Source organism: Heloderma suspectum, chromosome 4, assembly GCF_057233095.1.
Source record: "Heloderma suspectum isolate Gila_16-S chromosome 4, 16-S_ref, whole genome shotgun sequence".
In the NCBI taxonomy this organism is placed as follows: Eukaryota; Metazoa; Chordata; class Lepidosauria; order Squamata; family Helodermatidae; genus Heloderma; species Heloderma suspectum.
In genome coordinates this window covers 53,698,532-53,712,066 of record NC_139461.1, presented here as the reverse complement: position 1 = coordinate 53,712,066, position 13,535 = coordinate 53,698,532, and the positions used below count along the sequence as shown (strand labels likewise).

Below are 13,535 nucleotides of genomic sequence, written 5' to 3'. Positions count from 1 at the left end.
TATATAGGGGATTACGCTTTTTTTGTTACTGATGCTTTGCTTTTTATAAATTCTGATCCTAACGAGGCCTTAAATGTCAGCCAGGGCTCACGTGCCTTTAGTTTCATTGCCTATGCTCAGCCTGTGAACATTTGAAGCAAGTAATAATTAAAAATATTTTTTCCTGTAGCACTTAACAGCCATAACAGATTTGGGCAGCGGGCGAAGGGTTTCCATGGTAGAGTACATGATCTGCAAGATACAGGTCCTGGCACCTCTAATTTGAGAACCCAAGTACTGATCTAAACTGTTTTGCCCCTAAACCACTGTAAGTGATGGTAATTTATCTTAAGATGCCGAGGTGCTGAACTCTTGAAAGAACTCCAGTGTGATCTACCTGGGGCACTAGCAAAGCTCATCTTATTTCTCTTACATATAATTCTTTTTATGTATCATTGTTTTTGGTTATGGTATGCACTCATGTTTTAGTAGTTTTATTATGTTTTGGTATTTTAATGGAAATTGTTTTTAACTATTTTATATTTTGTATGTTTTAATAATGATGTTGTAAGTCCCCTTGGGTCTTTTTAAGAGAAAGGTGACTAAATAAATAAAGTAAATAAATACATAACATAAACATTTATTTACATAAGTAAATAAATACATAACATAAACATTCTCATATTAGATTAAAAACAGTGCAGGAAATAGCTGCACAAATACGTATTTTTTCTGGTAGTACACTTATCAAAAATAGACATAAAGATCCTTTTTCCCATACATGTATTGTGATGAAACGTACACTGATGGCCCATCTACCGTGGAAACTCCCCTGTAGAAGTAAACATTTGTGATCTCTGGAGATGTAACTATCTAGAAGGAAACAAACTATCAATAGATAGATGACGTTCAAAAGTAATAGGGATTTAAATCAGTCCTAAAATTAGTCTTGCCTGTCCCAGTGTGATAGAGTTAGCAGGTTTGTGTTTTGATATACTATTTATTAAATATAAATACCCCTTTTAAGAGTAAAAGATGTAGGAGTGGACATGGTGTTTCTACTGAGGTATTTATAAGATTTCAGAATTTTCCCAGTAATGGAGACTTAAAATGTAGTATTCATATTCTTGTACTATATTTTCCCTTTGTATATACATAGTAATGGCTTACCAAGTCCAGGTTAAAAAATATGATCTGATACATTTAAGTATGCCATAAAATCATAGCAGTAACACAGTACTATAAATCACTCAATGTTTATCCTCCTACGGATATGAAATAGGAATGTCAGGTACAATAGGAAGTGTCTTTAATAGTATTTTAACCCTGTATTATGTCATGGTTCAAGCGCGTTGATATTTGCAGATACCAGTACAAAATAAAGTCTTCTGGTTCCGATTGGTATGGGAAAATTAGGTGGTCTGAAATTTCAAAAAATACAGCATTCTTTTTAGATATAATTCCAGTGACCAATTAATTGTTATCAGGACTGACTCTCAGTATGTACAAATAATAGATCTGACCAACACCATTGCTATTGTTTTAGGGAGTGCATTATCTTCAAAGCAATGCCCTCATCATTTCTGAAATATTTTTGTGCAGAATTTGTCCTGCATTTTACAGGCATTCTGCCCCCAAACCTGAAATTCTGACAAAATTATCTGAAAAAGTAGTAATAATGTGGCATGCAGAAGCCCTCAGCGATCTCACTGTGAGTTGTACAGACTGCATGGTCTACTCTGCTACTGTCATTGTACCCAAATGCCATGCAGACAGATTAGTTTAAGAAATGTTTGATTTGCAACAATTGTGTGCACTGAATGGACCCCAGTAGTTACAGTGGAAAAGATGTCAATAGACTACATCTGACTTGTTATCAATTTCTTGATCTCCCAAATCCTGTATTAATAACATGTCAAGGCACTTCCCAAAGGAGAAATTAGAAACTGTCTCTATCTTTTTCATGTGTGTGCATATCTATGTACAACTCCCACCTTCACATTTCATGCCTTCAGCTCTTTTCCCTCTACTACTTTCGATTTTAAGAAGCACTGTTCTTCCTTTATGTGTATGTATGTGTATGCTGTGTGTGTGTGCGCGCGTGCATGCACGCATGTGCAAACACTTGTTCATGCCTTAGGGGACTTTGGCTTCAGTGCCAAGGGTACTCTGTCTTGTATGGTATGGCTCAAGATTTCATGGCACCACAACAATCATGAGCCAGTCTCAAATTATATATCGCATGTCCAATTTTGCTTGGCTTACACTTGATTTGGTGGTTTATGGTGGATGGGAGAAAAGAATTCTCTGGGTGGAAGAGCCTGAAAAGGTTCTCTTGTCATGGACAGATCACTACCTAGTTAGCTTTGGGTTTTCAGAAGTTTCTGGCCATTGCAGGAGTGAGGGGCCTATTAGGATGGGCCTCCTTTGAATGCTTATCGATCCTCATAGATTCTGGATGTCTCTGATGAATTTACTGCTGACAGGTTGCTGACGGTGGTTCGGTTGATGACCTGATTGATCTCAAGAATGGAGAAATGCTCTGGGCTCTAAATTCAGTTTTATCCAAGTACTCTCTTCATGGTAGTAGAGCTGTTCTAGTTCCTCGGTTTTCTGAAGAACTGGGTGCAATGAAATACATAGGATAATAGCTGAAGTGCAAGCAGCAGAAGGCTTGAAATGAATCTGACCAAACAGACTAGGGCTGGAGTTCATTTTAGGGCCTGTGTGTGGACCGAAGTTGGCCGGCAGGGCTATTCAGGGTGGTTAGAGATCTTTTACATCTTGGACAGCAGGAGGTGCTGGTGGAAAGCTTAGTGGCCTGCTACAACTTATCTCCTAAACATTTTGCAGATAAAATTGTTTGCATCCATTTCAGGTCTTTACATCTGGATCTCTGAAGTAGTTAGGGCCTCTCTAAGAAAGGGTATGGTGACTGCACCTTTGAAGGAGGCAGCAGTTTAGACCTTCCTGAAAGAAATAAAATGTAGACCTGAGTGATCCTAAAAGCTATCACCCATTTTCACAACTGCTTTTGGTATGTGTGGTGCGTTCTCAGCTCCGGGTATTCTTGGATGAAACTGATTATTTAGATTCTTTTCAAACTGGTTTTAGGCCCAGTCTTGGAAAAGAAACTTCCTTGGTTGCCCTTTGCTAGGGAATGGAGGAAGGGAGGGATGTTGGGAGAGTGTAATCCTGTTGATATTCTTGGACCTCTTGGTGCCTTTCATTACTATAGACCATTATATCCTTCTGGAACCTTCTTGGTTCTACAGTGATTAAGCTGCCCTGAATTATTACAAGATTATCTGTACATAAGGCAAAATCCTACAAACGTGTGATTGTTCTATTGTGGTGTTGACCCTGTGCACATAATGGGAAGTGCACAAGGGGCTAAGGAAGAAGACAAAATTGGAGATGGGGAGTGGTTTAGGAGGGGACATCCTTTAGCTCTTTAGGACAAAGAGATACAAATATCATGCCTTACTCCAAGGAGCTACAAGGAGTCTGTCTGTCTGTCTATCTATCTATCTATCTATCTATCTATCTATCTATCTATCTGGAATATTTATACTCCTACCCTGGCAGCTAACCAAAGTTCTTGAGGCAACTTACAATATATGCAAAATACAATAAAACGAATAATCCAGATGTTGTGTCTACTCACCCAAGCTGCTGATTATGTATCCTGTGCCCCCTGGTTCCCAGCATCAGACACAAACGTTACTGTGGATGGAGGGGAATGCATACAGTTACCACTCTGCAACTAAATCTCTGGACAACAGGTCTCAGAAGAATTAAACCCAGCCTGGGAAAGGCTGCCAAAGCAGCTGGATGTTGTAGTTCTTCACAGGATGGGTCTTCTTCACTCAGGTGGTTGTTTCTTGCAGCTTCTGGAGCCTGCTGGCAGATACAAGAGGCACCGAGGCGGGGGGGAGATTTTATGAGCTTGCCCTGCCAAAAAGAAATCTATTCCAAATGCTAATTGCCTGGGCACTGCAGAAGTGAGGGAAAAGCACTCTGGCATCTACTACTAGCCAGAAGAACAAAGTGATGAAAACGTATGGTTCAGATCTCTAAAATAAATAAAATTTTAAAATGCCTCATTTCACTTAAATGAGCATGAGTATATTTTGCAGATGCACACTAAACTGCAGTAGGCTATGGAATTGCTTGCCACAAAAAACCCCACACTTCAAGAGTCACCATTGCTCCTCAGCAGTTCACAGAATGGCCAAGATAGGTTCAGTTATCTTGAAAAACATAACGAGGAATCAGGGACCAGCCAAACAGATGTTTGGTACCTACCATTGTAAAAGTTCACAAATAGACACTACCAAAACAGCCCTGCCTTTCTTCTGGGCCTGCATTAACTTTTTGCAGAAGGTTAGGGTCAAGGATTACATGACTGCCATGCCTATTGGTCAGAAAGTGAGGAAGCAATATATCCACTTAGAAGCCTTCTCTCTGGTGAACCATTGGTGTGGTTTTCCAGTGCATGGGATGAATTTTCCCTACATTTCTATGAAAAATATTGGCTCTTCATTTGTTTCACATAAGTCCTCAGTTAATATTGCCACCCTGCAATATTATGGGAAGTGAGATATATGTTACCACAAATGAATCAGGAATAAGTGATGATGGTTCTATATTTTTATGGGCTATTTAATACATAATAAGGAAAATAGCTTTTGGGGGGGTAAACTGGTTGACAACAGATGGCATGACAAAAGGTTTTTGGCCAGATAATTTATGATTATTAATATTTACGTGCCATAATATCCTAGGTGTTTTACCCCCACCCCAAAATCATGACAAGGCCCTGCCTATTTGCATACAGTATATTTTATTGATCATTCAAAATATTATCACTAATTCTAGCATGTTTCTTAAATTTAACAGTAGGAACAGTAGAAAATACATTGCAACTTATACAGCAATGAATTTTAATGCATTTTGCATAGAACCTACACAAAAATATATTTCGCTCTTCAGTAGTTTTCTTGTTTTCTCATAAGGTTTTGTATTTCTAAACACTCTCATTTTTCAAAGACAACTCTGTAAATATAAAATGCATAATGCCAAATTGTTACGAGTAGCTTTTCATCCTCTCTCCACCTCCCCACTTTCCTGATATTCTTTACAAGTATTTTTAAGCGTTTGTTTCAGTAACAGCCATTACCTTATTTTAAAATTAAAAATAGGTTATTAGACAATGAGCTACAATTTGTTCATTTATATGAACTCTGTGGATTTTAAAATCAAGATAAATCTTCATGCACAGCATACAAGTCGGATTACTCCTGGACAATATATTTACGTTGGATCTGATAGCAATCAATGGTTTAGCTTCATTGCATTTCAAGATGTATTTGCACCCAGTTGTCCAGTGATAGTGTCCTCACCCTGGAAATAATTTAGTTGCAAATTGACTGGAAGATGGTGAAAATTGAAAGTTAAAATTAGAAATACTCATAATAAACAGCAGAAAAAAGGTCAGATGATGCCACGCTATGATGAGATTGGAATGGTTGGTAAATGAGGTTTTATGTTTGTCGTGAGATGTATGTGACATGCCTAGCCAATGCTGTTGTAATATCCAGCCTAGCAGAAGAGATTATCCGGCAAATTGATGCTGGAAAGAATTTTCTTATGGACTGGGAAATTAGAATTGCACTCTTTTCTTTGATGTGTGCAAGCCTGGTGATATTATGCAGCTACCTCAGGCTGAATATTAAATATATATTTAATACATACTATTAAAATTATATATAGAAAGCAATACTATTGTTGCATTTAACTAGAATGTACCATTTCAACCTTATAATGCAAACGTTCAGTGTAACAAAAGTGATTAATCTTTCAGTACAATTAAAAAGTAATTGTTTGAAAATCCTACTTTCTCTTTTTTATAATAGGTTGGATCCAGACTTAATTATGCTTAGAGTAGTTATGACTAACTTAAATTCCATTGATGTCAGTGGATATACTCTAAGCATGACTATGTCTGATTCAACCCAATATTAACTAAATTTGGAATGAAAATTGTAATTATGAAGGTCTTATTTGAATAATATAATAATTGTGCTCCTTACATATTTTAGAGAAGGAAAAGTTACATGTTTAATTAAATGTTTGCAAATTATTTTGGAGCACAAAGAATTGAGTGTGAAAGTTGATTTTGCCTAAGCTGGTATAAAAATTTCAGACTGAGATACTAGAGAGAGCTAGTTATTGATTACTCTTTAGGGCAACATAAGGTTATCTAAACAAGAGAGAAGAGTACATTTTTAATGTATTTATAGAGTCTACTCTGCTTCAAAGATAAGTGTGCTGTCACCTTTGTACCTGTTCAGTTTCAAAAATAGTTTCACTTTAGTATGTATGTAGCCCTGCAATATTTAAAATTACAATGAGAGACCCTAAGGGGTCACAGTCAGAGTAAGCACTAGTAACAATGTTTGCTATTTATAACGTGTCCTTACCTGTTGTCTTGGAAGCAGGAATAAACACACCAGAGAAGGAACCAAAAGTAAATACTGCAGCAGGAGAACAACCACTACTTCCAACTAAAGAAGAAGATGGTGCACCCAAAAAGCCCAAACTTTCTGAGGAAAATAAATTTGGTCATGAACAGGTAATGTACTTCTTCTCATGAGCTTCTCATGTCATAAATACTGTGGGCTGAATTCCTATGTTATGCTAATTCACCATGTGCTTTACTGCTTTGTCATCCATGCCGGCACTGGCCAGCTCTATACTTTTTTCCGCATAGTTCCTTTTCATGATCTTGTCAATATCACATGAAGTTAAAGGAAGGCACATTTATTGTATGAACCGAATTCTCATGTCAGAACTAATTACCAGAGCACTATCTGCTGAACCTCTTTGGATGCTTAGCAACCAAAGTGTAATGAAGAAATCCCTAGAAAATCAAACTGGGAACAGACATTACAGGAAATAAAGACCTCAGGAAAAAATTCTAGAATTTGTATAGAAATTCTAGAAACCCAGACTTTGAGTGAAAACATCCCAAACTTACTTTAAAACCTTATCAGATATTGTAACCCATGTGATCCTGAGATTCCCTTCCAGATGATTTTGCCTCTTGCCATTTAAGATATAGCATGATGTAAAATAACATATGTTGTTATTTTGCAACATATTGCTGCTGCCACAGAATAGATTCCTGTGATTGGTGGCCATGTTTTTTACTTTCTTCTAAACCTGGCTCCTACAGTAACAGGTTATTTTTTCAGGTCATTAAATAAGTTTTGTCTAATGGGCTGAACTTCTGTTGGATGTTTTTCAGTTTTACCAGTGTCCTTATTGTAACTACAATAGCAGGGACCCAAATCGTATCCAGATGCACGTCCTGTCACAGCATTCTATGCAGCCTGTTATCTGCTGTCCCCTCTGCCAAGATGTCCTGAGCAACAAAATGCATCTCCAACTGCATTTGACCCATTTGCACAGCGTGTCGCCCGACTGTGTGGAGAAACTGCTTATGACAGTAAGTGTTTAAAATACTGATGTGCATTTGGAATGTACATGGACTGTAAATTACACTGAATATATTCTGGCAATGTAGCTAGAGCTAGAAACTTGGAACCTGGGCTCCTGAGATTTCTTCCTAGTTCTGCCAATAACTTAGTTCATCCTTTTGGCCTATTCACTTAACCCTAATTTACAAAGACACAAGAGTTTGAAGCTCTCATTAAAGTCAACCTTTCAAGATCAAGGAACTCACCTCTGTGCCTCCATGCCAAACCAGAACTGCTACTATCTTGTCCCATAGGGGAATTTTTAGTCTTAATTTACTGTAAATTGTGTTCTGGGGCTAAAAGCGTAAGAAATTACTGTATGTTGCTAATTTTATGAGAAGTAGTACATAATTGCCAAGAGGGAGCAGACAAAAATATCAGGAACTTTTTATATCCCCTTGACAGGGGAGATGAAATCCACCACAGAGGATGCTAGGACAGTCATAACCTTGTAGTTTCGTTTATTTTTCTTAAGTTTCTTGACAAAAAGGCAGAGTACAAATGTAACTAATAAAATTAAACAATAAATGACATATATATTATATGGTGGCAGGAATTTAAGGACTTTAAACTCAAGAGGCTAAAAGCGTTTTGGAACCGTCGATTTATGTAATGCAATGATAAAATGTATATTGACAAGAATGTACAATCGCATTATTTTACATATTCTTTCCTATATTAATGATGTTCACACATGAGACAGATATCACTAGAGAAGCTCAAATGTATTTTGAATTATCATGTGAAAACACCCTTAGAATCACAGGGCTGGAATGTTCCGGATGATCATCAAAAACCTACTGATGTAAGGCCCCAGATGGAAAGCAGGAACCCCATACCAGAGGTACACACCCAATTCTAATCACAGTTGCTAGCTGATTTGCTAAGGGAAAAATCCTTACCAATGTCAGGACACACCCATTATAATGACTTACTGTTATGTAAGAGATTTGTATACATTGGATTTTACTAGAGCACACTGAAATAGTGACTTTGTATTGCCTGATTCACAACTTGCTTAAAATGTACATATTCATGACAGGTAAAGGAAAGAGGGAACTTGCAATAACTCTCTTTATCTCTCTTGCTAGGGACATTTTGGTTAGTGATTTTGCATCCACACCATTTCTACTACTACACCTGTGAGCTTAATTCCAAGATTAACCAAGCTGTTGGTTGTTTCATTTGGCTATATGTTACAATGTGATAAGCAGTGTAATGAATGCTCTTGGTGAATGCAGTATCATGTCCTTTTTTAAAAAAAGGTTCCTGTACCAGATATGATGATGCCTAATAGTATGCTACTGCCAGCAGCTGCTTCAGAGAAGTCTGACTGTGATGCCGCTGCAAGTCTGACAGCTGAGGGATCTGGGAAATACTCAGGTATGGCAATGGAAGGGCAGGCCTGCAGAACTGGAGCATTAGTGCTTTTTGCTGAAAATATTTTCTTTTTGGGTGGGTGTGCTCTGTGCACCAAAGAAAAATAGTTCAGTGTCAGAAAAGGCCTGGTTTTCTTCACACATCTGCAACACAGTGTTGCAGTGTGGAATATTACTGTTCATGGTTCCAGCTACTCAATTCCATTCCTCATCTCTACCGTACCCCACCCCCTATTTTCTGTTCTTCCCCACCTCCCCAAACAGTCAGTTAGCATTCCATAATCTCTCAGCACACTCAGCCCTCAATGGGTTATTTTGGGGTCTCCCCCCTCACACACTTTAGGGGTTGTTTCTAAGGCGTTTTTTCTTCTTCTTCTTCTTCTTCTTCTTCTTCTTCTACAAACCTTGGAATTTTCCCAAGCATGCTGATATCACCTGCTTGTGCATGGGTGGTGCTGTTTTGGCTACATGAAGACTGGCACTCAAGAGAATTGAGTATGGAGTATTATATTAGTAGATATGATATAATTTGTATATCTGTATTTACATATCGTTTTCCAATAACAATTACAACATCTAGGTTGTGTTAAGCATCTTAAAGCCTGCAGCGTGCATCTGGCCTACAAATCTTTGCCCCTGGCTGTGATTACATGTGGGCCAGTTTGCATGATCAAATACATCACCATGATGTATTTAAGCCACGGTGGATGCAGCACGTATGGATGGCCATTTTGAATATTCAAGCTGTGGCTTGTTGTGTCGTCCAAACCTGGGCAATGTGGCTTGTGGGAGGGTTAAACATCCCTCACATAACCCTTGGCTGTTCTAGGATTATGCAGAGTTTGTTTAACCCTCACACAACCCATGCTGCTGGGGTTTGGAGAACACAACAAATCGCAGCCACAGCTTGAATATTCAAAAACTGCCCAGCATGCACCACAGCCCACCATGGCTCAAATGGGCCTCTTTACGAGAAAAAAAACTAGGTAGATTCAAATATTTGGCATATTGCAACTTTGTAAGAGTAACAGGGCTCTAATTCAGTTCTAGAGTTCATGCTTCGGAAGAAAAAGTTCCCAACATCTGAAATTAGCATACAGCTGTACACTGTAGATGGCAGGAGTGGGGAAACTTTTTCAGTCCAAGGGCTAATTCCATCCTAAGAAAGGGCTCAGGGGGCACATTCCATATGTGGCAATGGCCAAATGCAAAGTGACTGTGGGGCCAGAATGTGATTCTTACCTATTTTAAGCCTATTCAGAAATAAGCAGAACAAGTCTCTGCATGTCTGCTCAGAAAGCAGGACAATCCTCAGAATAAAGCAGGACTGAAACACTCAACAACTTCCTACCCTCTCCCTGGCAGGGAAAAAACTCTTCTTTCCAATCAGCTGCTGATCAGAGACCACAGTTTTTCCCTGCTTGGAGAGGAGTGGTTCCTGGGGAAGAACATAGCAGGAACCTTGTGGGGAGTACATGGCCTGCAGGCCAGAGGTTCCCCATGCCAAATATATGGAATGGGCCCACCACCCCACCTGAAAAAGAGGGCACACGTGCATATTCTGATTTCTGTTTATATTTGCAAATTACAGGGGTTTAAATAGAAATACAATTCATCTCACCAGAGTGGAGAAGACTGTGTCTTTCTGGACTATGTATCTATGTGAGATGTACTGTATTTTTATTTAATTCACTTGGTGATCTCTTACCCCCATTTGGACCTCTTTGCTGTGGCACTCATAGGCACTGTATAAGGCACTGACAGGAAACTTTCTTTCTATAAAGGGTCATTGATCCACAGAAAATTAATCAAGGGCCACATACAAGTAATAAGATGTCTGACAGACAGAATGTCAACAGTTAAGCTTTCCCCATAATTGTATTTCCATATTAGAAAAGGCATAACCTGTTGAATTTCTGTCTGCTACACAGCTGTTAAAGGCACCTTGCTTTCCCCTACTGCCAACCCTAAACCATACTAAGAATGCAAGTTTCATGAGGTGTAAACCAGTGAGGTTACTGTAGTCTTTCATCAGTTGATCTTTTACCCTGGCAATACTATGTTCAGTGCAACATTAGGCATGGTATTTCAGATGGGGGAGGGGGTTAAGAGAGGTTTAAGATTTACATCAACCAAGATTCAAAGTGCAGGCTTGAATAAATTCAAGGTTAAATTCTTAAAAACCACGCAGTGTATTATAAGAACATTTGTTAAGGTTTTTAATTTATTTCTCGTAATAACTATAGCAATGTGTTCATCAGAGGTCGAGCACCTTTTCTTTTCTTGTAAGCAAAAAGGATTTGAGTCTTTGACATGAATATACCCATTTAATGCAGCAGCATCCCACCCACACGTTATCCTGTTTTTCCCCCATAGGTGAACAAGCAATTAATCACCCCATGTTGCTGCTACAGTCCACTTAATGATCTCTCCCCAACTGCATTTTCTTAAAAAACTAAACACACCAAGAGACTGGATAACAACACTTGAGTATACTACAGGTTCATCATACACTACTTTCTCCCAGCCCCACCCCCTGCCCCCACTACTTTGTAGGGCTGCTGTAACCCACACACTCTAAACTGCAATGCCTCCAACCAGCAATAATTATATACTGATACTTTATTTGCATTTGGAATAGCAGGATAATTTTTATAAACTAAGAAAATATAAAAATAAAATTACATGAAATTAAGGAAGAGCATGAACTCTTGCCTTTTCTGCTACCTTTTGCTCCTGTGTGAATGCACTATTGCACACTTGCAGCTATACTATTTATATGTTATTTGTTTGTTTGTTTGTTTAAAGCCTGGATGCAGAATGTAATCTGGTCCATGGAGGTGCTGCATCTGACCTACAGAGCCTCTTTGCGTTCCTCCAGGGGTGGGCTTCGCCTCCTAGCCCCACTCGCTAGATGACACCCCCCCCCCAGAGGAATCTCCACTGTTATCAAAGCCCTATGAGGAGAAACTGAAAGAACTGGGCATGTTTAGCCTTGGGAAGAGAAGACTGAGGGGAGATATGATAGTGCTGTTCAAGTACTTGAAAGGTTATCATAGAGAGGGGCCAGGATCTCTTCTCGATCATCCCAGAGTGCAGGACACAGAACAATGGGCTCAAGTTACAGGAAGCCAGATTCCAGCTGAATGTCAGGAAAAACTTCCTGACCGTTAAAGCAATACGACAAAGGAGCTAATTCCCTAGGGAGGTGGTGGGCTCTCTCACACTGGAGGCATTCAAGATGAGGCTGGACAGACATCTATCAGGGATTCCTTGATTTGGATTTCTGCATTGAGCAGGGGGTTGGACTTGATGGTCCAATAGGCCCCTTCCAACCCTGCTGTTCTATGCTTCTATGATCTCAGATAATAGCAGGGATGCAGGCAGCAGGAGACTCAGCCAGCGCTGGGAAGAGTTGCCACTTTTCTCAGCACCAGCCAAGTGGCTTCCTGCACCAACCACCATCAGCGACTCGTCCCTGATGGAGAAGGTGAGAACCATGCAGAGGAAGTGCCCAACTTGGCTAAGTCTTTTTATATGCACCTTGCCATCCCCATCAGGAACTGGCTGGCATTGCCCAAGACATCCTTTGTGCACCTCTCATTGCCCCAATGGGGATGGCAACAGACATGCAAAGGAGGCACCTTATTCATTATTGATTATTTATTTATTGCATTTATACCCCGCCTTTTTTCCTCTTGCAAGGAACCCAAGGCGGCTTACATTATCCTCCTCCTCTCCATTTTATACATTTTATTTAGCCAGCACTGGGGGAGCAGCTCTTCCCAGTGTCAGCCAAGTCACTTCTCCATGCCTCTCTCTGCACAGAGAAAGGCAAAATGGGGTGGGGGATGATGTCACTGAGCCACACCTGCCGATGTCATCAGGCCTGCGGAGGGTTTGGTGGGTGGTAATTCAGCCCCACACACATGTAAAGTGTTCTGCACCCCTAATTTAAACATTTTTAACTCCAAAATGGCTCCCATAGCTGATTACAGAAGAATAAAAAATAAGACAATACTGACTTAAAATTTAAAAGACACAACACACAAGAAAAAACAGATGGAGAGGAGGAAAAAAAGTAAGCTCAGGAACAAGTTCTTAAAGTTATAAAAAAAACCTGGATTTTTAAATTATTTTTTCTGGTCAACATGCACCTCTCTACCAAGGAAGACCCCCCCCAAATGACTTCAAAATGAACCAAGAAGTCCCTTCTGCAGAGAATAAGCCAGTTCATACAATCAAACAAGCCATGGAGTATTTGAGGGTTGTTTCCCCCTTCAACAAGCCATGCCACCCAGGTTCAGATGGCACGACAAGCAGTGCCCAGGTGGGTAATTAGGCTAATGGCACCGCCAATTTAAGCCAGCCACTGTGGCTTAAATAAGTAAACCACGGTGGCTTGTTTTGATCATGTGAATTGTGTCAATGAGTGCATGTGTGACTAGATTTTTCTCCATAGCATGGCTTCCTTAAACAGCAATCACTGTGATTTCATTCATTGGGTCAAAGCACTGAAAGACGGGAGCAGGCTTATTTCTCACAAAGTGACTGGTTAGAATTATACCTGCACATTTTGTTTGTATCTCTCATTCTTCAAGAGCTAGAGGCTTGTTGTTTTTTTAAATGAAAT

At 39.5% G+C, this 13,535-nt stretch overlaps 1 protein-coding gene across 1 annotated transcript in view; it reads left to right on the top strand.

Moving 5' to 3' along the window:
• Positions 1-13,535, top strand: part of ZFHX4 (zinc finger homeobox 4) — a 235,295-nt gene that overhangs the window by 200,077 nt on the left and 21,683 nt on the right. Inside the window, exons 6-8 of the mRNA XM_084849259.1 lie at positions 6,480-6,616; positions 7,292-7,492; positions 8,789-8,906. Of these exons, the coding sequence (XP_084705385.1) occupies positions 6,480-6,616; positions 7,292-7,492; positions 8,789-8,906 (456 nt within the window). The remainder of the gene's footprint in view (positions 1-6,479; positions 6,617-7,291; positions 7,493-8,788; positions 8,907-13,535) is intronic.